This window comes from Zonotrichia leucophrys, chromosome 12, assembly GCF_028769735.1.
Source record: "Zonotrichia leucophrys gambelii isolate GWCS_2022_RI chromosome 12, RI_Zleu_2.0, whole genome shotgun sequence".
NCBI lineage: Eukaryota > Metazoa > Chordata > Aves > Passeriformes > Passerellidae > Zonotrichia > Zonotrichia leucophrys.
The window spans coordinates 18,864,412-18,891,963 of record NC_088182.1 but is presented as its reverse complement, the minus strand read 5'-3'; the positions used below and the strand labels follow the sequence as shown (position 1 = coordinate 18,891,963).

The 27,552-nt window shown below is 45.2% G+C and overlaps 1 protein-coding gene across 1 annotated transcript in view; it reads left to right on the top strand.

Annotated features, from left to right (window-relative positions):
* The first annotated feature begins 2,034 nt into the window (after window positions 1-2,034).
* NUP210 (nucleoporin 210) overlaps window positions 2,035-27,552 on the top strand; it is a 49,500-nt gene continuing 23,982 nt past the window's right edge. Inside the window, exons 1-17 of the mRNA XM_064724132.1 lie at window positions 2,035-2,219; window positions 9,477-9,613; window positions 10,343-10,474; window positions 11,293-11,389; window positions 12,868-13,018; window positions 13,347-13,479; window positions 14,223-14,381; window positions 14,667-14,735; window positions 15,033-15,139; window positions 16,143-16,283; window positions 17,465-17,602; window positions 20,656-20,811; window positions 22,759-22,957; window positions 23,545-23,690; window positions 24,593-24,814; window positions 26,010-26,183; window positions 27,160-27,352. Of these exons, the coding sequence (XP_064580202.1) occupies window positions 2,068-2,219; window positions 9,477-9,613; window positions 10,343-10,474; window positions 11,293-11,389; window positions 12,868-13,018; window positions 13,347-13,479; window positions 14,223-14,381; window positions 14,667-14,735; window positions 15,033-15,139; window positions 16,143-16,283; window positions 17,465-17,602; window positions 20,656-20,811; window positions 22,759-22,957; window positions 23,545-23,690; window positions 24,593-24,814; window positions 26,010-26,183; window positions 27,160-27,352 (2,506 nt within the window). The 5' untranslated portion in view covers window positions 2,035-2,067. The remainder of the gene's footprint in view (window positions 2,220-9,476; window positions 9,614-10,342; window positions 10,475-11,292; window positions 11,390-12,867; window positions 13,019-13,346; window positions 13,480-14,222; window positions 14,382-14,666; window positions 14,736-15,032; window positions 15,140-16,142; window positions 16,284-17,464; window positions 17,603-20,655; window positions 20,812-22,758; window positions 22,958-23,544; window positions 23,691-24,592; window positions 24,815-26,009; window positions 26,184-27,159; window positions 27,353-27,552) is intronic.

Below are 27,552 nucleotides of genomic sequence, written 5' to 3'. Positions count from 1 at the left end.
AAAGAAATGCTTACACAGTGCTGCAATGCACGACTTCCAATTCAAGTGAGTACAAAATTCACTTGGTAATTTTACCATATAATGGAAACTGCAGATGTGCTCATCGATGTCTCCGGCCTTACTCTGCTCTTAAAATTGCTTGGTATGCTCTGAAAGATGTGTTGGATGTTCACTTGCAGTACTTCACTGTCAGATGTTTCATCAATAAGCTTTAAGGTCCTAACTGCACCCTGCTGGTCCTTATGAAAATAACTCTAAGAAGTATTTGTTACTGGAAAATTATTGTTCTCACATTGAACACTCATCATCACCACCACTGCTGACGAGAGAAAGGAAATAAGTTCTGAGATTGCACACTCTGCTTTTAAAGCTGGAAGTACTGGGATACAGACATTTCCTCATCTCATTCACAATACAGGATGCAAAGTACTCACTATCTACCTCTTATTTACTCAGTTGTAATTGTACTAACTGTAAACACATCGTACTGTTTAGTCATGGGCGATTTTATCACATTCCTCCCTAATATCCCAGTCTTTACTGAACTTATCTTCCTAACATGCCTACAAAGAAAGGTTACAACTTCATTGAGAGAAAAAGTAAAGAAAATAAACAACCCTCAGTATTTTAGTTGGGGAGCGATTTAAAGTGCAAGGGCTTGATTTGCCAACATCTTTAACATTGCACATCTTTCTAGGCCCAGCTCCTATTGACTTAAATTGCAGCTGCAAAGTTCAGCTCTTCTGGAAATCAGACCACACAATTTCATGATGTGCAATCAGAAAATGAGTAATACACACACAGAAGCTGCAGGGAGAAGTGAACCGTCCAGGAGTAAACGTTCCTCTGGGATAGAAAGTGGAACAGCATTGCTGAGGTACTGATAAAAAAAACACAAGCTGAATAAATAGTGCAAAAAGTGCTCCTATGTAAAGAGAACATCCTGTATAAGTTTACTTGCTTAGAATAAATGAGAACTGGTTAACTTCAGTAATACCACCTAAATTAGAGCTGGGTAAACACTTAGCTGGTGTCCCTGGGCAGCAGGCTGATCTTCTGGGCAGGATTTCATGATCTTTACTCCAAGAAGCTTGCGCTCTTCCTGAAATCCATTTTCCTGATGCATACACGTACCATCCCTCTGTCATAGGTAAGGACAGGGAGATCCTCTACATATGGAGCATCTCTCATACAAAGAAAGGCCAGGACAATTGGATTTGTTTAGCCTGGAGAAGCTTTGGGGTGACTTAATTGTGGCCTTCCAGTACCTTAAGGGACTGACAAAAAAGATGGAAGGAGGCTCTTTGCAAGGGCCTGGGGTGACAGGAAAAGGGAGAATGCCTTCAAACTGAAAGAGAGATGTTTTGAGATAAGGTGTTAAGAAGAAATTTCTCCCTGTGAGGGTGGGCAGGCCCTGGCACAGGTGCCCAGAGCAGCTGTGGCTGCCCCTGGATCCCTGGCAGTGCCCAAGGCCAGGCTGGACAGGGCTTGGAGCAGCCTGGGACAGTGGGAGGTGTCCCTGCCATGGCAGGGGTGGGAGTCGGTGATTTAAGGTCCCTTCCAACCCAAACCATTCTGAGATGCTACGGCAATGAATGAACTGCAGCTTAGCATAGCTGTTAGCACCAGTGTGCCCGGGGAGCATGAAGGCGGCCAGGAAAGCCAAGGGCACCTGGCTTGCTCCAGCACTGGTGTGGCAGCAGGACCAGGCCCGTGACCGTCCCCCTGTGCTGGGCTCGAGTGAAGCCACGCTCTGAATCCTGCATTCAGCTTTGGTACCCCACGACATAACACACATTGAGGTGCTGGAGCCTGTCCGGGGAAGGGTCTGGAGCGCGACTCCTAGGAGACGCTTGTGGTTAGGCCCGGAGGAAAGGAGGCTTTTCAAAGCACCAGCGCCTCGCTGTTGGCGCCGCTGGAGTTCCCCCGAGGGAGGGAGGTGCGGCCCCGGGGGGCGGAGGGCGGGGGGAGGCCCTGCCCCCGGGCCGCCCTGCCCTGCCCGGCCCGGCCCCGCCGCGCCGCTCCCGCCGCACTTTCGCGCCCCGCACGGTCCCGCCGGCGCGCAGCATGGCTCCCCCCGCGCCCGGGGCGCTGCCTCTGCTCCTGCTGCTGCACCTCGCCGCCTCCTCCAAGCTCAACACCCCCAAGGTGCTGCTCCCTTTCACCCGCGGCACCCGCGTCAACTTCACGCTAGAGGCCAGCGAGGGTTGCTACCGATGGTGAGTGCAGGTGCCGCCGCCCTTTGTCCGCTTCTCCCCCCGCCGGCACCTGCGGCGGCTCCTCGGCCCGCGGCGGGGCCTGACGGCTCCCGGGGCAGCCGGGCCCTCTCTCAGCGCTTTTACCTCGCTGCGGGTGGGTTTGGGCGGCCCAGCAGTGCGGGAGCAGACATGGAGATAATCCCTGAGGAGAAAGGTTGTTTGTTTTGTGCAGTGAGGGTTAAACCCGCTGGAGGGGGGCAGTGTCTGCAGGCCGGGCCCTGAGCAGAAGGTCCCTGCCTGTAAAGGAAGCTTCCCGCCATGGCTCCGTGCCCGACATGTGCCTCACACCCCGTGTGCACACACCCCACGTGTGTCCACCTGCTTCTCCTCTGTACCCCACACCCCCCAAACGCTCCAGCTTCTGCACGTACCGTGCCCACTCTGCCTCCACACTGCCCATGTGCTCACCCTGCTGCCCTGCACTCCCGCAGTGCCACCTCACAGACACATGGTCACAGTGCCACCCCACACACACACACACACCCATGGCCTCAGTGCACCCCACACACACACACACACACACACACATGGTCACAGTGCCACCCTGCACACACACACAGCCTCAGTGCCACCCCACACACACACACAGCCTCAGTGCCACCCCACACACACACATGGTCACAGTCCCGTGTGTGCGGGGACAGCACCCAGAACTCTGCTGCTGGTGTGGAAATGCCCTTTCTTTTACTGTAGTCGGTAATGAAGGTCCTGGCAGCCTTGAGCTCAGGGGGTGCACATAAATGAGTCGTAGCTAAGTCGGGAGCCTCTCAGTGCTGCTCTAAGTGTAGGTAACAGCACCCTTAAGACTCCACCTGGGACAGTGAAGTCGAGTTTTAAAAGTGAGAGCTTTCCTGGTTTTCTCAGTGTTGAGCACGTGGGATGTACTCCAGGAACTTCTGGCTGGGATCCCCTTCCTGCCTCGCACAGGGAGCAGCACTGGGCAGGGTTGGGCACAGAGGCTGAAGGCAAGTCCCTCAGCATGTGCACATTTAGAAAGCTCACAGTGGTCTTCATGTTGAACAAATGTTGCCTACTCCTTGTCCTTTCTGTGGAGCTCCAGAATGGTAACTTAATCAGTAATGAGCAGGAGGTACCCACCTGAAAAATAAGCAGCAGTCGAGGTACGTTTAGGATGATACTTCCATATGTGCCAGATGGATGCGTGTAGCAGTTTTCAGTTTTGTGTTTGGCAGTTACTGAAATGCATCTTAAAGGGCTGTATTTTCATTCTCTGCATTTCTTTGCTTGGTTGTTGTATATTTCTTGTGTCTGGGCTGGGTACAAACCTTTGGTCTGTTACAATTGATATATTTGAGGGTGCTTATGCAGAAGAGCAGTAATTAATTTCATCCAGAAGTGTCAACAAAATGAACGTTCCTAGATAAGCTGCTTGTGGTCATGTAATTTAATTTTTAGTGGACCGCGTTAGTGAAAATCTCACAACTGTGGGTTTTTTCTCTTTCCTTACTCGAATTTTTGAAGGCTGCTGAGCCTTTAAAAGGGTTTGATTTGTGAGGTAAAGTACATTGCATAAAGCTGAACCCCAAAACTCATCAAAGCACTGGTAAAATCTGGAAGTACAGACTCCCTTTCCTGTTTGCCAGTGAGCTGTGAGGTAACGCTGGGTTGACTGCAGCCATTCCTGCACATGCCAGGTGCTATCCCGCTGTCAGAAGCATGGAGATTTTTGCTAATCTCATTCTGAAGTCTGCAGATGAAAAGATGTAAGATTGTTCTCCAGAGAAATGCCAGATTTGACTCACAGTCATATCTCTAATGGAGGTGATTTTTGTGCACTTCAGAGCATGTTCTGTTGGTGCTGTTTGCAGCAATGACTCATATCCCTCATGCAGACAGACCTCAACATCCTTTTCCATCCTCTCCCTCTGCCCTTCAGAGAAGAATTTTGGTTGGGAATTAAGGAAATTACACCTGATTCACCTTGTGTGTGCTGTTATTTTCTGCGGCTTGTAAATGGGCATTTATTCACTTCTGCTTTGCCAGGCCTGGCAGGATGTGGGTTGTGAAACTCGAGGTGTGCTCAGCAAAGCCTCTGGAGGAAGCAGGAGCTGTGTGTGTGTGCCCGAGCAGAGGCTGCAGTTGCATCTGGGGCTCTCTCCTTGCTCCTCCTTGTCCCCCAGGCCTGGAACTGGGGGGGTTCGGAAGAAATGTGTCTGGAGGAGCAGCAGCACAGCCCCTTGCTGGCAGGGTTCCTGTTTCTCTCAAGGAGCTGCTCCTGGACAGGGGCTGTTGAACTGAGCAATTTAGGAAGTACCAAATGCAGTGGTTTGGGACGGAGTGACTCCTCCTCACGTTTGAGAAATGATGGGTGTGTTTGTGTGCGTGAAAGCAAGGATTTGAGTGGAAGTGGTCAGATTCAGGCCCTCTGTGTCTGGAGAGGGGACTGGGGGTTTGTAATATGGGAGCTTGTGGGGTTAGAGGTGGCCTGTTCTGGTTGTTCAGCAGCATCTGATAGCAAATGACACCTTTTGAAGGTCTGCATTACTCATCTCAAGCCTTCAGAATTCAAAGGCAAGTGTCCAATTTCCTGAAAGATCAGTCTATAGCATGCTGTGACCTTTTTTTCCCCCAGTTTCCCTTTCAGCCTTCAAGTTTACCTCTGAAAGTAGGATATTTTCAAAGTGATTGTAGTGGTGTCTGAGAATTCCGCTGATTGAGAGGGAAAAGGTCAAATTCTATCATTCTATCATCATCCCAGCAGACTGGGAGTAGTGGTAAAGTTACAAGCGTGGCTCTGAAGTATTTTCTGATTTTCAAGATGCTCATGCCTTCTGGAGTTTGGGTTGCCTTTATATTAAAATTATTTTTTGGGAAAACTTTGTTTTCAAAGCACACAGTATTTCCATCTGTAAATATTGTACATGGTGTTATTTTCAGGCATAAAATACAGTCTCTGCAGATATATTTAGCATTTATATTGCATCTGTATTTGTCTTTTAACTACCTTAATCCATAAATTACACCTGAAAGAATGAAAGCTTTCAGAAGCAGAATTTTCTCCTTGAAACCTGTCACACCATAATAACATTGTCAGGGAGAGGAGGGGAACACACACACCAAAAACCCATTTTCCCCCAAGGTACTCTCCATGGCTGGGTGTTTGTAGCAGAAATTATCTGCAATGTACAAATATGTTTACATATTTCATTATTTCCACGGAGTGTAGAGTTGAGATACATGCTGAGGGCTGCTGGAGTTGAGTTCATTGCCACCTTAATGAAATGTGTGTGTGTGCTCCTGAAGCCCTCACTGAGGGGTTTGCATTGAGGTAATTGCTGTGGGAGAGGAGCTGGTGGCACATGGTGAAGGGAGAGATGCTGTGGGATGCACAAATATCCCAGAGAGCCCAAACCCACTGCACTGTGCTGCTGCTGCAGTGGCTGGCTGGCAAAGCTCATTTTCTAGCTCCTTACCTTGTTGTGTTTTTGTTGTCAATGGATCTTACTGTCCGTGTGCTGGCTTGTGTGCTTTTAAAACCCTGTATCAGTAGTGTTGTCATTGAGATCTGTTGCTTTGCTCTAAGACCAATCGTCTCATCCCTGGCAGTCTGGGAGTTATGTTGTTTCCTGGATCACCTGTTTTACCACGGGTCTAAAAAAACCTGACGGACTCTGACTGAAAAATGCTTTGTGTTAACAGTATCTCACAGAGATACTGTTAACTTCCATATTGTGAAGTGACATCTTAAACGTTTGCTATTTCTCACCTGCTCTGCATTTCCCTCTTGCAAGGCATTGCAGTGTGCAGCAGGATGTTCTCCCTCTGCCTGACTCACCTGTGCTTTCCCAGCAGGGCTTCAGGCTCTTGGAAGTGCCAGCAGGAGCTCAGAATTGGCTTGAGGTGTGCAGGGTGGTAAAGTGAGAGGGGCTGTGCTGCTGTGGCTCAGGTGTGTGTGTTACCTGAGAGTTTGGCTCAGAACCAGAGCAGGGGGTGCGAGGCTGTAGCAGAAGTGTTCTGACAGAGCCCAGGAGGTACAAGAAATAATGTTGTTTCCCTTAAGTGATGTGTGAATATCAGTGCAAGTTTACTGTTGAAAAAAGCTTTTTCTCAGTCTGAGCATCACCTGTCTGTTAAGGAAGACAGAAGGATTAGGGACTTACTCATTTTGGCCAACATTTCAGTGCTCAACACCCATGAAATAAATGGTTTAGACTTTTGCTCATTTTTTAGTTGTAAGAGTGACTATATAATGTCCCTGGTGTATTGGTCAGTCCAATCTTCCCAAACTCTTGGAAATTTTTACTGCCCAGTTTCTTGCCCAAATGCCTGATAAAATTCTAAATGATCAGATCAGCTGACAGTCGTGGTGCAGCTCCACAGAGGTGGATTTTTGCTGACTCAGTCAGCTGAGTTTAGTCTGAGGAGCTGGCAGAACAGTATAAAACACTGGAGCAATGAGAATCAACAGAGACTTGCCAGGGAGAGAAACAGGAACAGGTGCCTGATCTTTGAACCAGCTGATAAATAAATGAGTTATAATCTGCTGAGATATTGACATGTGGTGTTACTACTAGTCAATGAAGAGCACAGGCTTGGCTTGGGTAGATGTGTGGATACAATCTTGTTTCTGTGTCTGGGGCCCTGGAGGGGGATGGAAATGGTGAATGAAGCAGAAATTGCCAAGAGGACTGGCGGCCTGTTTGCTGGTACCATTCATTCCTCAGCAAGTAGGATTTTACTCTGAAGGAAATACAAATTGGGGACTTTTGTGAGCTTTTTTCCCCTTCCCTCCTCACTCTTCTTTCAAGTGCTTCCTCCTTGCCTTGCTGTTTCTTACAGGCGCTGGCGCGGGATCCAGAGCAAGTGCCAGAAATGCTTCCCATTGCTGGCTTCTCAGGATCTAATTTTGCCTTCTGACAGGCCCAGCTCTCAATGTCACACACTGACACGCTGCTGAAGAGCTGCTGTAGTTGGCAGGGGATATAAATTGCATTTTTTGTCACTTAAAGCTGAAGTTTCTTTTTCTTGCCCATCTAGGAGCCAGTAGTGATCCCAGCGTAGTGCTGCTGTAACCCCCAGCCTGGCTGATTAATGCCTTTGCCTCTCTGTGCTTGGCCCTGCATCCAGGTAGCTGTAAACAGAATGTGCTTCTGATATTGCTGAATGATAGAGGGGTCATCAGGTACTTCCTGTGTTCTGCTGGAAAAAATACTACTTGTGCAGATTGTTCTTAAATATAAATCAATACGAAACCAAGCCTCAGAAAGGCCCACTTGAGTAAAATTTGTATTAGAAAAAAGACATTCAGCTAATATTCTGCCTCTTAAACTACTGCTAGAAGCCAAATAGTGGCTAATCTCAGTTTCCCTACTGCAGTGACTGGCTTTTAGCTGTAAAAGCTTGAAAGTTCCTTTAAGATTGGGGAGTGTATGTATGTTTACAGTTAAAATTTAATTGTTGTTATCTTTGTTCCTCCCTTTTTCTAGTCTGAAAAGTATCTTGTAATTAGATTCCGTTTTACAGCACTGCTATTAGTGCAAAACACAGTGGTTTTGTATTACAATTCATAGCCAGATATTAAAAGAACAAATACAAACCACAGTGAAACCCCTGTTGTGTTGTAAACACAATCAATACCAGACTGCAAGAATGCAAAATCCTCAAATTAATAACAAAAAATCTAATGGTAGAGAATATTAAGCTGTGTAAAGAGCTAAATAAAAGTCAATTTCCTACATATAATACTTATTTAAAAATACCTGCATGCAGACTAAGTCAAATGCACATGCTCAGCTTCAAAAGCCAGCGAGGCAAGTACAGGAAAAGCCTTACTTGTGGTGAATGCTAATATTGTTTAAAGAAACTTGTCAGTGTTGGAAAACTCTTTCATGGTTGCCAGAGAACAACAGAACAACAGGAAAATAACTAATTGCTCACTTTTAATCTTTAAAACATATTTTAACTTTTTTTGAGTAAAGCTGTGTGCTACTAATACAGAAAATTATGTTATTTTAGAAACAGTGTAAAACCTACTATAAAAAATATGCACATATTTGTGTACTTTGTTTAGGTATATAGACTAGATATAAACAAACAGTTTTCAGGTTTAAGCTTTTAATTGGTGTTTAAATTGCCCATTGCATACTGCTGTGGGCTGTTTTTTCCTTGATCAGATAAAGTACTTTGGAATTCTGGGTCAGCAGTTGGTATTGTCGTTTCAAAATCCTCTAAAACTACTCCTTATGCAAGCAAAATACTTTTGGGAGCTTAAGGTTTGAAACAGGATTTGCAGTTTTATTGCAGTGGCTACAGCAGAGGTCTGTGCTCACCTGGGCTGCAGCTGTTAACTCTCAGATAATTGAGTGTGGTGTGATGTGTTGTTTTTCAATAGATAGGATTTTAGTTAAGGAGAAATTCAGTTTTTCGCTGGTGTGGATTTGTTGTTGTGCTGGCAAGAGAAGGAGGTGAAATCTGTATCTGGGGATTCAGGCATTGCTGTTTGTTTGGAGCTCCCATCCTGCTCCTTGCTGGATAGAGAATTTTCCCCACACATCGCAGGTGGGCATCTTTGTACATCTTCTAGAGAAAAACTCCAACCCCATCCAGCTTCCCCATCTCTACTGGGGGGGTCCAGTGCCCGGTTTAGATTGCATTTACCAGATAGCGCAGCTTTCCTCAGAGCTGCTGTCATCATCCGGAGAAGCAATTCCCGAGCAGCTTTGTCACCCATCAGTGCTTGCTTCCATTGTTTTAATCCTTCAAAGGGCCCTTGTGAGCGGATCCCGGGCACACAGCGGGGGCTGTTCCCTCCCTGCTGCCCGGGGAGCAGCAGCTGGGACCGGCTCAGGCACAGGGATGAGGGTCTGGAGGGATTTACAAGGGCTTTGGCTGCTGGAACTTTTCACTGCAGTTCCCCCTCAGATGTGCATTGCTGCTAGCTCAGATTTTCTTTCAAGAGGCTTGGTTTTTAATAACTCTCCGACTTTTGTTGTTGTTTTCTGTTGATGGTTTTGGCACACTGGAAGGGAGAGTTGGGCACCACTAAGTAATGCCCTGCTCCATGGGCTTAGGGGAAGGTTGGTTGATTCCGTGGTGCAGAGAATGCTGAGCTTGCCTGCCCTGGGCTTTCCCTGCGCTGGGGTCCTCGAGGAGCTGCTGCCATGCGGCTCTCCCAGAGGCAGCTGCGGGGCACACAGGTGAATCCCGGGGCGGTGTGAGGGCAGAGCGAGCCGCGGTGCTGACAGTCCCCCCCCGCAGGTTCTCCACGCGGCCGGAGGTGGCGAGCATCGAGCCGCTGGGCCCGGCCGGCGTCCGCTGCTCGCAGAGAGCGCTGGTCCAGGCGCGCTCCTCGCAGCCCACGCGCCTCACCACCATCATCTCTGCCGAGGACACACGTGAGTCTGAGCAACCCCCGCCTCTCCGGGCATGCTGCCGACCTCAGGGAACAAAGCTGAGATCTGGGGGTGCACAGGCGCGTTTCAGTTCCTATGCAGTCATTTTAGACTTCCCATGGGCGTGGGTTTTAACTTCTGTTTGCCTAAGAGAAGTGTTAATGATTTTAATGATGCACCCAGGAAAAAGGTAATTCTTAAAACACCTGACCCCCAAAATCCACAAATCGAGGGGGTGACTGAAATATAAAAAGTGTTTAATAAAAATGACTAACACAAGTTCGAAAAAGGTGGAATCATACACATTTTGTGTCTGTCATGCAATATACCTGGTTAGCTTTTATAGTGACAGAGAGGCACCACCAATGCCGTGCAGTCACTAACTGAAGGAGTTTGTGGGCGTTTATTGTCTGTGGGTTAAAGCCATTGATGTCTGTGGGCCAGAGTAGCAACTCTGCATAAGCACTCGCAGACAGCTCCCACTGTAGCTGTCAGTGCAGATGGAGATCAGAGTTTCTGCAGGCCAGTGAGGGAGGGAACTGTTTCTCTTGCTTTCTGAGCCACCGTTTGACCACGAGTTTCTTCATGGAGGTCATGACCAAGTTTCAGTTCCTTCAGTGTCAGTGTCTTGTGTCACTGGCTAAATTTGAGGTGCATCTTGACTTTATTGTTGTTCTTGATGAGCACATGCAGTGTTGTGCTTTCTTGTGCTCTTTGTCATGTCTCTTCAAGTGACTGGACAAGTGATTCGCTGTGACGCCATCGTTGATTTAATTCATGGCATTCAAATTGTGTCCACAACAAGAGAGCTCTACCTTGAGGATTCACCACTGGAGCTCAAAATTCATGCTTTGGATTCAGAAGGTAAGAGATCTGCTTGTAAGAAATTAAATTTATATTAAAAGTTCTAGCTGTCTGATAGATGCACTAGCTTTATTTGTCACACTGTTGATTGTTTGAAGCCAAGTGGAGATTTTGAAGGAGTTTCTCTGGATCGTACATTGTGAAGTTGTCTGGTTTTTTTCTTTTGAGCTGTGGTAGTCTAAAGAATTTTGCAAAAGGATGTTTTTGTGAACAATCAGGTATCTGACAGGAGGTTCAGAGGTGATGTTTGAGACCAATCACCTATTGCTCAATCTGTTTAATTACTACACAAACACTCACTTTTGGGACACACCATTTAGGCTCACAAGAGTCAGTGCATTTGTGAATGCATTGTTATTTAATAGGAGCAGAAAACTAATGCTTTTTGTAGTCTGTTGCATCAGAAAAAGAGCCATGATCTGCTAAGAATTCCACACTTTCAACAATCAAGTTTTGTGCCCACATAGCACTCCCAGCAAGGGATTTTTAGGACAACTACTGAGGGGAAATAATGTATCAAGCTGCTATAAAAGGTGGAATTGATTGTTTTGGTTACTGTGCCCATCCCACCTGTGTTTGTAAACCATGAATGCCACATGAAGTATGGTGATATGTTAATATCGAAAAGTAAATTTGTTTTTATCCTATGTGTAGTGTAGGATTCATGGCTTGGTGTTGTGCAAACTCGAGGGTGCTTCATGGTTCTTCTTGCAGGGATAAAATAGAGAAAATTCCCAGGGAAATAAGCCATGGTTTATGTTCCAGTAAGACTCTATGCTTGTTCTGTTTTTGTTTTCATCTGGTTGTTTGATTTGTAGGAAACACTTTCAGCACTCTGGCAGGGTTGGTGTTTGACTGGACAGTGGTGAAGGACCCGGAGGCCGATGGCTTCTCAGACTCCCACAACGCTCTGCGGTAAAGTCATTTCCTTTGCTCTCAAAGGATTTGTTCAGTCTGATGTGCCAAAAATTCTTCCCCACATCTAGGCAGTTTATTGAACTGATGCCTAAAATTATAATGTTAAGGGTCAGTTGTTTCAGGTTGGGTTTTTTTAAGCTACTCGACAGCCTGGGCACTTTGTTCTGTCTTTAGTTTAGCTGATAGTGAGCAGCTCTGGTAGCTCTGATGCAATAGTTAGAAATAAACAGATGCGGTTGTTGATCTTGCTGGAGCATCTCATGCAAAAGGAAGATTTATCAGTAAGATTGCTATCTCAGGATTTCAGCAGAGTTTTATTTTTAGCTTTTTAAGGAATAAAAATCCCCTTCTGTTTCAGAAAGCAGCTCTCCAAACATTGAGAGTTTCAGGTGTCAGTGACACTTAGTTCAGGTGTTGAAACAGGATTCCTTGTGGGGAAACCAGTTCTCCTGCAGAGCACAATGGTTAACAGCCAACTTCCATCCTCAAACTCTGTCTCCTCATACACTGCAAGTGGAGTGGGGGGAGCCAGCAAGGCTTTGCCCCTGGGCAAACACAAACTGATTTTGCAGCCTTAGAGAAGCAGCATTGGCTGGGGGAAGCCTGCTAAGCCCATAATACACCTGAAGCTGCAGGTACAAGTGAGAGCCAGAATAAATGGCTCAGTGGGACTGGATATCCCAAGTCCTGGTACATATGGAGCTTTTTCTTTCAGTATAAGTATTTGCTGATGTGATTTTAACCAGACTAATATTGATATATGCTCTACTGTTAGCATGATAATGATAGCATTAAAATGTTCTACAGGTGGTGCAGCTTTGTGAAATAAATCATAAATTGTCATGAAAACGTTAATATCCATAAATGTTCTCCATATGGTTCTACTGGTTTTACTCTGAAAGTGCACATGAAGCCACACAGATCATGTGCATACAGAAGGTGGCACCCTGTAAAACATGCTCCTTTTTCCAAAACTTACTGTCATTTGCCCATTCATGGCAAATTCCTTCCCTCTCTTCTGTCCCTTTTCACTGAAATTTCTAACAGTTACTACAAGTTTTCTGCTAGATGATTTTCATAGTCACTTATTAAATACATCCTGGCTTCTTGAGGGAGGTCAGAGTTACATTCTGGGTTTGCTTTTATAAACATGAGCTTTGGGTCTTGCACATCAATTCTTCTACAACACAGAGAGTTTTTGCAGTCTCGCCTACTGAACAAACTGGAGGGGTCATTGTAGACAACATATGCAGTCTTCTGATAGCTCACAAGCAAGCTTCAGACAAACTTATCTGTCACAGAAATTAGCTGCAGATACCTCAAAGAATGAGTAAAATTTGGATATCTGGTCTCAGGCAAACATCTTAAATTGGCTTAAAATTGAAAGTGGCTGGGAGTAGATGCTGGTGGTGTTTCTCTGTGGGTTACAAAGGTTGTTTAACAATTTTCTATTCACTCTGTGATTCACCTTTTAGTATACTCAAGTTCTTAGAATCCACTTACATCCCACCTTCCTATATATTGGAAATGGAAAAAGTTGCCAAGCAAGGAGATACCATTCTGGTGTCTGGAATGAAAACAGGGAGTTCTAAATTAAAGGCAAGACTTCAGGAAAGCATCTACAAGGTAAGATTTCTGAATGTCAGGGGGGAAGATGGATTTCTGGATGTCTGAATGAGCATCTGTCTCAAGTTTTTCGGCATTCTCCAAAATGATCTTCATACAGGCATGATTTTTTTCTTGATTCTTGTACTGTGTGCAGAGAGCAGATCTCTGTCCCAGTCACTGTCCCTTGCATTGCCCTGTTGTGACAAAAGTTGAGATGAAACTAAAGAGCCAATTGCAGCAAATAATGTTTTTCACTTCCAGATTTCTAAATTCCTGCTGCATGGTCTGCTTCAAACAAATGAGCTGCTTTTAATGTGGTTACTTTTCTTTCCCCCTCCATCAACAGGATGTACAGCCTGCGGAAGTCAGATTGCTTATTTTGGAAAATATCCTTTTAAATCCAGCATATGACATTTATCTTCTGGTAGGAACATCAATTCAGTACAGAGTTCAGAAACTGAGGCAAGGGAAGATCACAGGTTTGTTCTGTTCTCCTTTATTTTTATTTTTTAATGCTTTGTGTGAATTTTTAACTGCTGAGAAATTTTTAATTGTGTTTAAACTGCTTTGTTAATGTTTAATACTGTTTTCCTAAGGCACACAGTGATACAGCTGCTTAGTTCTTTCAGTCAAAAAAAAATTGTGACTGTTAAGAATATACTCTTGCAGATTTGTCAAGGATGTGGAGACAAGGGTAACTTAAAATAGGAGCTAGCATTGTCATTTTAGATGTTGACAGTCACTAAGGAACTGACTGACTTTCTTACTTAAATCAAATTTAGATTAGTAACTTTTCTAACAGGAAAAGTTGTATTGGCAAATGGATTTGCTCCACAAAGTGAAGCCTTTATAAATGTGGGTTAGCTGGCTTTATGCCCATTTCAAAATGCAGTGCCTTGAGTTTTCCCTCATTTTTCTTTTTCTCCCTTTTGTCTTTTTTTTTTTTTTTTTTAAGCTGGAAATCAGTTAAATGTTAGGTCTAAATACTGAGATGATATTAGTTGAAAATTGCAGTTTCACAGATACTAAATTTGCCAAGAAGCTCGTTTCTTGTGTATGTGTGTGTTGATGTGATGACAGAAGCGCTATTTTTACAAGACACTGAAAATATTGATTTAATATGTGCACTAGGCATCAATAAAAAATAATCAGCAATAATTAGCAGCAGCTAAACACTGCCACACCTGCTTTTATTGTTTCCTATGTTTTGTTTCACCTCCAGAAATAGCAATGCCATCAGAGCAGTACGAGCTGCAGCTCCAGAACAACATCCTCCATCCCAAGGGAGATCCCTCCTGGCCGGTTGCCAAGCTGGACCAGGCAACATCCACTGTGACTGCCTTGCAGCAGGGCCAAACCAACATCATCCTGGTGCACAAGAGTATCCTTCCTCAGGAATGTTTTAACAAATTAAGCTGGCAAAAGATCACTTAAATCATGTCTGTTCCCCCTCAGTCAGTGTAGAAATGTATGGGGCTTTATTTAATTTTTATATTTCAGTCATTGTATTGTCTAGTGAGTTCTCTCCAAAGAGCTCGCTGCCTTGCAGTGGAGATGATGTTTGTTTGCAGTGTACATTAGCTGTACAGTAGCCCCAGAGGCAGAGGAGTCCCAGGAGGAAGCTGCTCCTGTGCAGAGGCCGTGTGTTCCTTGACTGAGCCCGCAGGTATCCGCATGCAGGGCGTGTCCAGGCTGCCCAACAGCACTGTCTATGTGGTGCCTCCTGCATATTTGGGTTGGTATTTATTGCTGCACTCTGCCTCGTTGCTTAATGCAATTTCTGGCCTTGTTGCTGATTTTCATGCTGTAGCTCCACACTTCCGTTCAGTGTTAGTTTTCACAGAAAAGTAATTTTATTCATCAAAGTAGCTCAATGTGAAATGGGTTTTATGTACTTTCTTTTATCTCTGTAGTCAGCAGTTTAAAATAATGAATGTTCGTCTGCAGTGTGTGGGCACCAGAAGCAAAATGCTTTTTTCCATTAGATAAAGAGGCTGTTGGTTTGTGCAGTTCAATATTTCCTCTTTTGCAGGATTTACAGTTCATCCAGGTGACAGATGGGTCCTGGAGACGGGCAGACTTTATGAAATTACAGTTGACGTGTATGATAAATCAAGCAATAAGGTGTATTTATCTGATGTAAGTTGAAATGTTTAGATACTTTTCAGTGACTGTCTTCTAAATCCCAACTTGCTTTGAAATTATTTAAGTGGTTTCTTATTTACATTGAGACAGGACAGTGTAAAGCTTGTTGTTTCTTGCCTTTTCTTTTTTTCCCATTTGTTTTGTTGTTGTTACTTTTTAAAAATAAAGCATTCTGGGTGATTCATGTGAAATTATTGGAGTCTTAAGTGATATAGAAAAAAATAGAAGTTGGGCAAAATCTTTCAGGTTAGATGGGGCTTGGAGCAACCTTAAATCATCCAGTGCCACCCCTGCCATGGCAGGGACACCTCCCACTGTCCCAGGTGCTCCCAGCCCTGTCCAGCCTGGCCTTGGGCACTGCCAGGGATCCAGGGGCAGCCACAGCTGCTCTGGGCACCTGTGCCAGGGCCTGCCCACCCTCACAGGGAAGAGCTACTTCCTAAATTCTGTATACTAGGTAGCAAATATACATAGTTCTTAAAAAACTGCAAAAGAAATGAAATTGAAATAGTTCAGTTGAAACAAGAAAACAATTATTAAATTATTGCTTTTCAGAGTATTGGAGCTAGGGGAATTTTATTTTATTTGCCCACAATTGCTTTTGGGATACAGATCTGAGTTTGAGCTAGAGCTCAGCAGTGTGCTGTTGAGGCAATATATTAATGTGTTCTTTTGTGTTGAAGAAGGAAAAGATTAGAAGAGTACTGTAAAGTATGAATTATTTAGTGGTATAAATATGGGTACTTTCATGTTAAATTACATGTTGCTGATAGTTTAAGAAAAAACTTTCTGTAGAGTTAATGTTATATCTAAAGGTAAAATCTTACTGAAAGACTGAAACTTGCATGAGGAGAGTTCTGATCAGTTCCAGCAGCGTGTCTTTGAGCTGTGTTATTAAACAGTGGTTTGCTCACTGACCTGTTGTGTGTTCAGGGTTTTCTGTCCTCCATTGATGTCAGTCACCTGTGGCAATTTCTGTTTCATGTTTTGGTTTTAGAATATCCGAATTACTACAGAGCTGTCCAAAGAACACTTTGAGGTGCTGCAGTCCTCTCTGAATGGGTCCTATCATTATGTGAGGGCTGTGAAGGCGGGGCAGACCACGATTGATGCTGCACTGACATCAGTAGTTGATCAGGTGTGTCTTTGTGAAAACTCCTCTGCTTCACTGGTAGGCCTAAAAATAATTGAGCTGTGCAGTAGTGACTTCCTAGCAAAAGGAAACCTAAGAATTACATGGGGCTGAGCTGTCTTTGTTTGAACAGATTAAGAGCCAAATTCTAAAATCCTTTCTTCATGGAAACTGTCAATTGAGTCAACAGAGGATTTGCTTAAATTAAAGACTGTGGGATTTTGCTCCCGAGCATGTGGCAAACTCCTGTTAAGGCAGTGGTGCACAGTACTGATTTCTTTTCTCGTGGCAGATCCTTGTGCTGGGCAAGGGGCCTCTCACAGGCTGAGGGAATTTTACACTTTATTGTGGTAGGATCATCACTCATACCCTGGCCTTGTTCTGCAGTCAGTTACATTGGGGAAGTTTGCTATCAATTGGTAAGTGACCTTAAACTCTGGAATGACAATCTGCCAAATGTATCAGCCTGCACATTTCTCCAAATTAATATTCATTAACTTTCTGCTGGTTGGGCAGGCTGCTGAATGTATGGCTAACTAGGGCACGTGGTGTGGAAGTGAGTTGCTTTTGCTTGAAAATTCAACACTTCAACCCATTTGCTGTGAAATCATTTTAGTGATTCCTTGAGCAGGATTTAGTAGCTCCTTCAGTGTGCTAAGCCACGGTCATTTTCTGTGTCAGAGATGTTCTCTTCAGTGGAAAGGCATCCCCTGAGAGCTGTTTTTGGCTCAGAACTGCAGTAACAGTGTGTTGTGCCAGAGGGTTGTGGCACTGCAGTGACAGCAGAGCTGTGAAGGCCAGTGTTTGGGGGGGCTGAGCAATGGCTCTTTCAGGCTGAGTTTTGTACACAGTGGGATGAGCAAAGAGTAAATGTAGGTGTTGAGCCTCCAGACTGGCTCTCCAAATGAGGTCTCAAAACAGGAGCAGTGAAAGAGTGTATTTCTTCTTGCCTTTTAAATGAATGTGGGCACCTGGATCTTCGTAGCAATAGCACTCATTTAATCCAGTGGCACACCTTGCTGCCAGGAGCTGTTTGCTCACTAGGAATTCCTGTTCATAAATGGTCCTGAATAGTTTTCCTTCCTTTCTGAGGTGTTTTCAAGGACTTGTCTGTACCTAAGGACTAAACATTAACTCTGGGAAGCTCTGTGATGCCATTTATAACACTGTGCTTTTGCACTTTGCAGGATGGAGGTGTTCATACCTTACCAGTTCCAGTGCAAAACCAGCAGGATGTGGAGATCTATGTTCCAATATCTCTTGTACCCAGCATTCTGATGTTTCCTTGGCAGCCAAGAGCAGGAGTGTACCGGTACACTATCCAGGTATGCCAAAGAATACACTTCCAGCTGCAGGGAGTGCAGCTCAGGCAGGCACACTGGGGCATGACACCACGGAGCTAGGGTTGACTTTGGATACTTTAGGCATGGTGGCATCCAAAATCTAACTTGGAGGAACTTCATGGGACATTGGGTACAGGAATTTATTGTAAATGCAGGGCTACCGACGAAAGAAGGAATGATGAGGAGGACTCTATCTTATTAGAAAGTTAATTTATTATTTTATTATACTATATTATATTAAAGAATACTATACTAAAGAATACAGAAAAGATACTTGTTGAATGTTAAAAAGATAATAATGAAAACTCATGACTCTTTCCAGAGTCCTGATTGGCCAATGAGTTAAAACAGCTCACACTGGAGTTTAATCAAGCAATCACCTTGAGTACACAATCTCTAAACACATTCTACATTAACAGGAAGAAACAAATAAAATAAAAATTGGTTTTCTTTTCTCTGAAGCCTCTTGCTGCCTTTCAGCTTCCCAAGAAAAAAACTCTTAGCGAAAGAATCATGTTTAAAAAGTGTGAATACCCTAGGAATTCATATACAGTTCAAAAAAGCACCAAGAAACCAGCAAACATAAATAACTCCACTGACCTCCACCTCTTGTCTTCCCTGTCTCTCTCCCTCATGCATGCACCACCCACCTGTGCCTGGAATGGTTTGGAATTCCAGGAGCATCCTATATCCAAAGATCCACAGCGATCATTAGAGGCTGCCCTTTGCTGGCAGGGATGGGAAATATGAATGGGAGTGTGAAGTGACTGCAAAAAGAGCATGACAAGATTAATTAGCAGCACTCTGCCAGCTTTGGACATCAGTATTCCTCACTGGCCACACACCTCGTGCTCCTAATACAAAGTTCCAGGGAGGCAAAGGCCACAGCTCATTTACAGAAGGGATGATTTCCATGTTTACTAGGTGTGTCTGTGCTCCCAAGCTGTCACTTATTCCTTATGCTTCATGAAGCAAATGGTTTTTGTTGCAGTATCCAGTATCTCCAGTCTAAGTAGGCAAAAGAAAATTGTGCTTTCTCAGCCCAGACTCTTATCCCAGGCCAGTGATACGCAGACCCTGCACTCAGGTGTTGGATGCACAACTCCTACCTCTCCCTTTTAGCATAAAGTGGTGCTCACTTTTGGATCTGTGTTAAGTAAACCATATCCAAATAGGCAGCAGGATGCTTGGTGCCAGGCTCTTCTCCCAGCTAACAAGGGACAGGATGAGAGGAAACAGCCTCATGGTTAGACAAAATTTTTTCACAGGAAGAGTTGTCAAACACTGGCACAGGCTGCCCAGGGCAGTGGTGGAGTCACCATCCTTGGAAGGGCTCAAAAATCCTGGAGTGTGGCACCTGAGGATGTGGTTCAGTGGTGGACTTGATAATCTCAGAGGTCTTTTCCAGCCTTACTGATTCAGTGACTCCATGGAGAGAATCAGTCTCACAGGATTAAACTGCATTCTCCAGTGGAAATCTAAGGCCAGCTCCCTTGAGTTAAGCCCTGCATTTCTACTCGTGTATTCTGTGGGATTAGTTTCCTTTACTTCATGCTATTCCTGACCACACCAGCAGAGTGTGGTAAAAATGCTTAGTACTAAATCTGGATTTTCAGTGCTTCATAATTCTGCTGGAGTTTTCCCTGTAAGGGAAAGGTAATGTGGTTTTGTTTCCTACCTCTCTCACAGTTCTGTTCTCACCCTATCTTGCATATATAATGAAGTGTTTCACTAGAGAACATTCCTTCATGGTACTGCAATAATTGTGTCGCTTTACTCTGATCTTTTTCTATAAAAACATAGAAACTTTTTTCTCCCAAGATTTAAATTTTGCTGAAACTGCGACCTTTCTTCTGGTCTCTCCATCCCACAATACCACTGGTCAGCAGCATTCACACAGCTCAACTGTTCCTGCCTCTCCATCAGAGTTTGCCTCCCACTCCATAGCTTCAGTCAGGCTATTTCAAATGGGTGAATAAAGTTTTTCTGAAAATAAATGGGAAGGGATTTTTGGATCTAGCCAAATTCTGTTTATAGCTGAAGTAACTCCCTCCAGATGGTATCAGAATGCCTGGCAGGCTTTCCTTTGGCAGCTGTCTGGTTTGTTGGGGGTTGCTTTGTTCCTGTTTGTGCTAATGAGGTGGTTTCTGTAGCACGAGAGGTGCGGTGCCAGCTGTGTGAGGCTGAGCACAAGGAGGTTTGGGGAGGGCATTGCTCACAGTGACTGTGGAGCTCCCTGCCAGGCTCTGGGTATGGTGAGGCTGCAGGGGAAGCAGCTTTACCCTTCCTCTCCTCAGTGCAGACTGACTGCCAGAGAGAGAAAATGTAGTGAGGTGGCTGGGGTTTATCCAGGGACCCTCATGAGGCTTCATACAGTTATTAAGAATTGGGTGTTTCTGTTTTATGTTTTCTGCTCATCTCCCTGTTTCAGCTAAAATACCTTTACAAATATCCTGAGCTCTTGGATTCTTTGAGCTTTTCTCACCACATCCCAAGCATCTCCTGTAACACACCACTACCTATTTATTAATTTGTCTGTGTCCTTCTGTAATCAGGTTGTGCACGTGCTCAGAGGAAGGAAGAAGGGAATTACTCTCCTCTTCATTTTCTTTTTGTTCTCTTTCCCTGGTAAAAATTACTAGCTAAGTTCCTGCATAATTTAGATTTGTTTGTTTTCCACACTGTCCCTCTAGACAAGATTTATCACCTTGTTAAATTTTAATTATGAAATAGGTTAAAGGAAGTTAAAGAAATTAAAACAATATACATCAAAAAATAGCTCCAGTGTTCACCTGTGTTTTACTCTGATGGAACTTTTGACATTTGTTTTGGCATGTGAAAAGCTGAAATTAAAAGGAATGAAGGGTAGAAATCATCTCATCTCTCTCTTGCTTATGAAGTTCTGAGGTGTTATTTTATTTGTATGTCCTGTTCTCAGTGCATTCCTGGTTTTCATGCAAAATATCCAAAGCTGTGGAATGTGAGAGCCGTGTACTTGATTAAATGATTGAAAGATTTTTCCCTCTGTATTTCAGGCTCAGGGTGGAAGTGGCAACTTCAGCTGGTCCTCTTCTGACCCTGCAGTAGGGACAGTGACAGTGAAAGGAGCGATGACCACGGGGAGTGAGCCTGGGCTCAGCATCATTCAGGCACTGGACGTGCGGAATCCGCTGCATTATGGCGAAATGAAGGTAAGAGGTTCATTGTTCAGTGATTGGTCTTGAATATGGCTTTTGGGAGTAGCCAAGGCATTGAGAATGCCATAGGCATTTCCCTTCCACTGCCTGCCCTGTGGCAGGGTAAGGGATTAGTTTCAGTTTGTGCTTCAGGGAATCCAGCACTGTCCAGTGCATTAACTTTACTCCCATTTTTGCCCCTTCCTGATTTCCTTGGCAAGTCTTTTTCCCTGTTGGAAGTTTTAAGTGCAAGAAAGTAATTGACTCCAGGCCTGGCCATCTAAGCAGACAAGCCAAACTAAAAATTCATTCTGTGGGGTGACATGTGGGTGTTCTCCCTTGATACCAAAGGGTGACAGTTGTTATCAGGATGTGCAAGGAAATTTCTGCCTGGAGAAGTGACTGAAGTGAGCACAGTGCTGCAGACTGACTGCAGATACCTGAGCTGGCCAAGAGAAAACAGTATTGTAGGAAAATTAGGAGAAAATGGCAATGAAAAATATAGCTCCCAAGAGGAACATTGTGGTGTCTCTGCAGACCATCCCCTGTTGTTAGGTCATGGTGGTCAGTGTGTGGTGTGGAGTGACGAAAATGCAGGAACAGTACATATGGTGGCCCTAAAGAGAGGGGTGTGACATTAATTAAAACCTGTTCAGAATTTAGCTTACACACTCCCTCTGAAATAATTCTGTGAACAACCCAGGATGCTGCTTTTTAGCAGTGCAGCAGTTACCAGCTGGAGACACAGGAATGAAGATTTTTTCAGCTAAAACTTCTTATCCTCAAACATAAGTCAAAGCCTGAAGATAGAAAGAAACCTTCTGTCCATGTGAGCTTTCAGAGCAGGGTATTGCACAATCTGAATAGGTTATTTTTTAATGCCTTTTTTCCTGTGTTAGGAGCTGCTTTCTTTGTGGAACAGCTCTTCAGAGTTCTGTTTACTGACCTCAGTGAACAAGTTTTTAGTAGTAGTAGTTTTAGGAGTAGTTAATCCACACAGATTACAGCTTTAGCTCTGTCCCATATGGTTTGGTATCCTGAAGCCAGTTGCAAAAGATTAAGTAGTTAAAGATACTGCAAATAAAAGCTTTGATCACAGTGATTGCTATGAAATCTGTGGATTCTTTAATGGATGCTAAACCTCTCCCAGCTGGTGATGGAACCTCCTGGAGATAGCACACAGCTTAGTCCACACTACAAAGTCTGTAAAGCAGAAGAGTTAGAGTTAGAGTTAGAGTTAGAGTTAGAGTTAGAGTTAGAGTTAGAGTTAGAGTTAGAGTTAGAGTTAGAGTTAGAGTTAGAGTTAGAGTTAGTGCAGAGGAGCAGCAGTAGAAGGGAGCTCCCCAAGCTGCTGTGGGAGCAGGGCCCTGACCCAGCCCTGTCCCTGCTGTGGGAGCAGAGCCCTTACCCAGCCCTGTCCCTGCTGTGGGAGCAGGGCCCTGACTCAGCCCTGTCCCTGCTGTGGGAGCAGAGCCCTGACCCAGCCCTGTGCCTGGTGTGGGAGCAGAGCCCTGACCCAGCCCTGTCCCTGCTGTGGGCCAGAGCCCTGACCCAGCCCTGTCCCTGCTGTGGGCCACAGCCCTGACCCAGCCGTGTCCCTGGTGTGGGAGCAGAGCCCTGACCCAGCCGTGTCCCTGGTGTGGGAGCAGAGCCCTGACCCAGCCGTGTCCCTGGTGTGGGAGCAGAGCCCTGACCCAGCCCTGTCCCTGGTGTGGGAGCAGAGCCCTGACCCAGCCCTGTCCCTGCTGTGGGCCAGAGCCCTGACCCAGCCCTGTCCCTGGTGTGGGAGCAGAGCCCTGACCCAGCCCTGTCCTTGCTGTGGGAGCAGAGCCCTGACCCAGCCCTGTCTTTGCTGTGGGCCAGAGCCCTGACCCAGCCCTGTGCCTGCTGTGGGAGCAGGGCCCTGACCCAGCCCTGTGCCTGGTGTGGGAGCAGAGCCCTGACCCAGCCCTGTCCTTGCAGGTGTACGTGAGCCAGCCCAGCGCCATGGAGTTCACTCCCTGCCAGGTGGAGGCACATGTGGGGCAGGTGCTGGAGCTGCCCCTGAGGATCAGCGGCCGGACCAGCGGGGACAGGGAGGAGCTGCTCCCCATGAGTGACTGCTCACAGCTGGAGCTGGTGGTGGAGCTGGAGAACCCCAGCGTGTTCAGCACACTTGAAGGTGCTTTAACTCCCTCCCTGGGCTGGAGGTTAAATTGGTGGCAGGTCACACCTCTCCCAAGTCACCAAGTCACACTTCTCCCTTAAATCAGTGATTCATAGCTCTGTACAGGATCCCCACAGAAGTGCCAAACCTCAGAGGGGAGGGGGTCCAAGTAGTTTCATTTTGAGGATGTATTTGCTTTTTTCTGCAGAATGGTTTGAGTTGGAGAGAGCTTAAAAGCTCATCCAGTCCCACCCCCTGCAATGGGCAAGGACACCTTTCACCTGTCCCAGGGTGCTCCAAGCTCTTTCCAGCCTGGCCTTGGGCACTTCCAGGGATCCAGGGGCAGCCACATTTTCTCTGGGCACCCTGTGCCAGAGCCCTACCACCCTCTCAGCCAAAAATTCTTTCCCAGTATCCCATCTAGACCTTCTCTCTTTCAGTTTGATGCTTCAGATTCTCCCTTTTCCTGTCCCTACATGTCCTTGTAAAAAGTTCTCTCCATCTTTCTAGTAGGTTTCCTTCAAACAGCTGTTGAATTTGATGAACATGCCTGGGCATTTCTTTCCAAATAAGCTCTTGTATATTTTTAATTTATCTGACAGGAAGACTTAAGCCAACTGCTGATTTCTGCAGTGGAGTGAGAGTGAAGGCTGAATTTCAGGGCTACACCAGGCTGGTGGTTGTGTACACCCACGGGCGCGTGCGCCTCAGCGCCAGCATCACCATCGCCGCCTATCTCCCACTGAGAGTGAGTCTGCTTCCTGTGCTCCTGGGGACATCCAGGCTCCAGCACTGGGACACCTTCACATGACAGGGAACTGATTGTGTAAAGAAAAACTGAGGTGGGTGGGTTTACATTCCACCACTGGCTGGTTCAGTGAAGAAAATACGAAAGAAGCTGAGTCCGGGGTCAATAGATGGAAATACAGAAGAGGCTGCTTTGTTACCTAATCTGCAGAGGCCTAGCACTGACTGCAGGCTGAAGTCTGAGTGTTTCACCATAGCTTTCCCTCAATATGGGAAAAATGTTGGTGCAAATCCTACAGATTTCTGGTTATAATGATGTAATATGATGTTGCAAAACACAAACTGGAAATGGTTCTTGTGTGCTAAATGTCAGGTTAATTGCTGTGGTGGTGAACAGCCCAGGCTGTCCCGGGGATGCACATCAGTGCAGAATTTGTTAGATAGGTTTGAAGTAAAACTTGTGTAGGAGAATAGCTACATACACAGAACTGTTCTGGAGAGAGCACTGTCAAGTGAAAGTACAATTTGACATAATTTCATTCATTTTAAATACTTATTTAAAAATGTGGCAGAATACTATCTCTCTGTGCTCAGAAGAATATATTAAGGGTCTCCCTTTTGTTGGAGCTCTTCATGAGAGAGATGTGATTAGAATGCAGCTAAAACTTGTCTTTGGATCCGTGGCTTCCTTTGAATCTAATCCAGCTGGACAGAATCCTTGTGAATTTTGGTGCAGCTCTGTTTTTCACTAAGTATGCTGACAAACCACTGCATGGGAGAAATCACAGTCTTCTCCTTATCCAAGTACAGCTGTTCCATTCAGAAGGAGGTTTATTTTGCAGAGCAAAACCAAACGGTGTAAATACATGATTAATTTTTAATTAATTAATTAATTGATTACAGGCTATCGATCCACCATCTGTCGCTTTAGTGACTCTGGGTTCCTCTAAGGATATGTTGTTTGAAGGAGGACCGAGGCCGTGGGTCCAAGAACCTTCCAAGTTCTTCAGGAGTGTTGCTGCTGAGGAGGCAGAAAGCATTGCCCTGGCTTTACTTGAGCCTCCCACACCTCGAAACAACAACCAGCACTGGGTTAGGGTGCTGTGCAGGAGCCTGGGAGAGCAGGTGAGTGCCAGAAGGGCTCGCTGTTGCCCTCCATCAGGCACTGGGAACTGGCTCCAGACAGATTTATGGTGCCATATGCCTGTTAGGTAGCTAGATGCTTTTATAATGAGCCAGTAAAGAAGTTGGGTAAGTACATTGTTTATGCATTATGATGCAGATTTTAGAGCGAGCATTTCACAACATTATGTTAAAAAGTGGTTTATGATGGATTTTATTGCAGTATAAACCCAAGTTGTGGAAGCCTTATGTTGTGGGATGCGTTGAACATCCTGATGAGGGCAGGTTCAGTTTGCATGAACAGGATCAGAGCAGAAGGTTACTGAGCAGGCTGGCTCCTCTGTCTGACCTGCTTCTCTTAACTGTGTTACCTTCCAGTGTAATTCTGTTTATTCTATCAAATGGCAGCCACAGGAATTGAGTGCTCTGCTCTCTGTGCAGCCTTGGTGGGCGTGGCCATGCTCATTCTCCAACTGGTTTTATTCTTACCAACATACAGAAGTGGTTTCTCCTGCTGTACTCACCCTCCTCAGCCCATGAAGCTTTTAGTTTCAATGTCATGTTTTCCTCTGCAATTCTGCAAGGCCTAAGCATTTTGCTTAGGCTGCCATTTGCTCAGTGGGCACTCACCAAAGTGGAGCTGTTTCTGTAAGTGCAGGTTCAAAAGGAGCAGTGTTGGTGTTGCTGTGCAGGGCTGGCTGTCCCCAGCACGTCACACCTGCGTGGCTCTGCCAGCACCAGTGCATGGGGGATGGGGCAGGTGCCCAGAGCTGCCTCAGCCTTCTCTGGTTTTGTATCCACTTCACTTTGCTGAAGGCTAAGGAAGGAGTGGAAAATAAAATATGAGGTGTTTTTAAACACACTGAAGTGACTATAAATGTTGCCTTTGGGCTGTTCTGTTCTCACTGTGCAAGAACACCTGCTGTTTCCTTTTTCAGTTACAAGAGATTTGTTGTTTGAATCAAATTTGATAGTGATGAACATGAGCACCTAGGAAGGGTTCCCAGGAACAGTATTTTCTTAGAGATAAAGACCTTTCTTGAAATATGCTGCCCCTTTTACATCTTCCTGTGTTTTAATAGTGCTGTAAATCCCCAAGAATTGTATTTTTGCTTTTCATTCTGATATCACAGTGTAACTGAGACCTGCAGAATACAGCATGCCCGAACTCAACTCTTTCCTCATTTGCTGGTTTCAGGTTATTACCTTAACAGTTGGGAACAGGCCCACAGTCACCAACCCTTTCCCAGTGGTTGAGCCTGCTGTGGTGAAGTTTGTCTGTGCTGTCCCTTCCCGGCTGACTTTGATTCCTGTTTATGGCAGCCCTCAGCTGGATCTCTCCTGCCCTTTGCTCCAGCAGAACAAACAAGTGGTAAGCCTGGGAAGTGGCAGGAGAAGAAGGTGTTCTTACAGCTGAAAAATCAGTGTTTGGAGCTCCATGTGTGAAGTAAAGCATCTGAGCTGCTGCAAGAGGAGCAGTAACTGGAGCTGTGGCCACACTGGTGCCCCTGGGAGCTCCTGCACAGAGCAGGCTGGGGGGGTCCTGCAGTAAATATACAATGGATATGTGTGGATTATCAGGCATAAAGAACTTGGCTGTTCTGTTTTTCTTCCTAACCGGTGTTGTCACATGTTGGCTGCTGAGTAAACCACGTTTTGTCATGTTAATATTCCCAGGCAAATGTAAAAGTCATCCTCGTTCCCTAAAATGAATCACTTTAAAGAGCTTCTATGTAATAACAAGAGGAGAAGGAGACTTTTGTGTATTATTAGCCACCTCAGAGCTCACTGGCTTTTCTGGTTCCATTATGTGTCAGCCTGCCTTGGTGCACTGCTGTTGCTAATGCATTTCACCAGAGCAACACCAGAATTTTGAGCTTTAACAAACAGCAGTGTTTGTCATGATTTGTTTGAGTTCTAAAAACAGTTTTGTCGAGCTGTAGTTCAATTTTGCTGTTGTTGGTTTGGGGTTTTTTTGTTTGTTTGTTTTAAGGTAATTCACTGGCTAAAAAACTCCAAACCCCTGCTCTAGTAAAACCCCCTTAGAGTGCAGAGATTCACAGAATGCTCTGAGTTGGAAGGGACCCACAAGGGTCATGGAGTCCAACTCTCAGTGGCCCACAGAGGACTTGAACCCACCTGGTGTTAGCAGCACCATGCTCTGACCAGCTGGGATAATCTCAGGGCTGTTGGAGCACAGCTTAATGCCTTGCACTGATGGCTCCTGTTAATGAACATTCCTCATGTATTGATGTTGTAACAAACCTCATGGATCTCAGCATACATTTCTTTAACGATTAAAGAGTCCTGTTCTATCTTTTCAGTTCAAAATATTCCTTGTTTTTCAGGTCCCTGTTTCCAATTACCGTAATCCAATACTGGATTTGGCTGCCTATGACCAGCAGGGCAGGAAATTTGATAACTTCAGCTCTCTTAGTGTTGTGTGGGAATCCACAAATAAGGCCATTGCTCGTATTGAGCTGGAGCTGCCAATGGAGCTGACTCTGAAGGAAGAGGACAATGGTCAGAAGAAAATGCACGGTATGAGTGGGTTGAAATGAGCATTTCACTGTTGGAAGGTCAGGATTAAATCTGTTTGGCAATGTCTCATCTTGATTACAGAAGTTAGTGTAATCTGCAGTCATACTTCAGCTTAACATCAATAGGCATTTGTAGTGTGTGAGAAAAAGGAGCCAAGTCCAATGCCTAGAACCTGTCTTGAGAGAGAAAGTTCTTGTCTG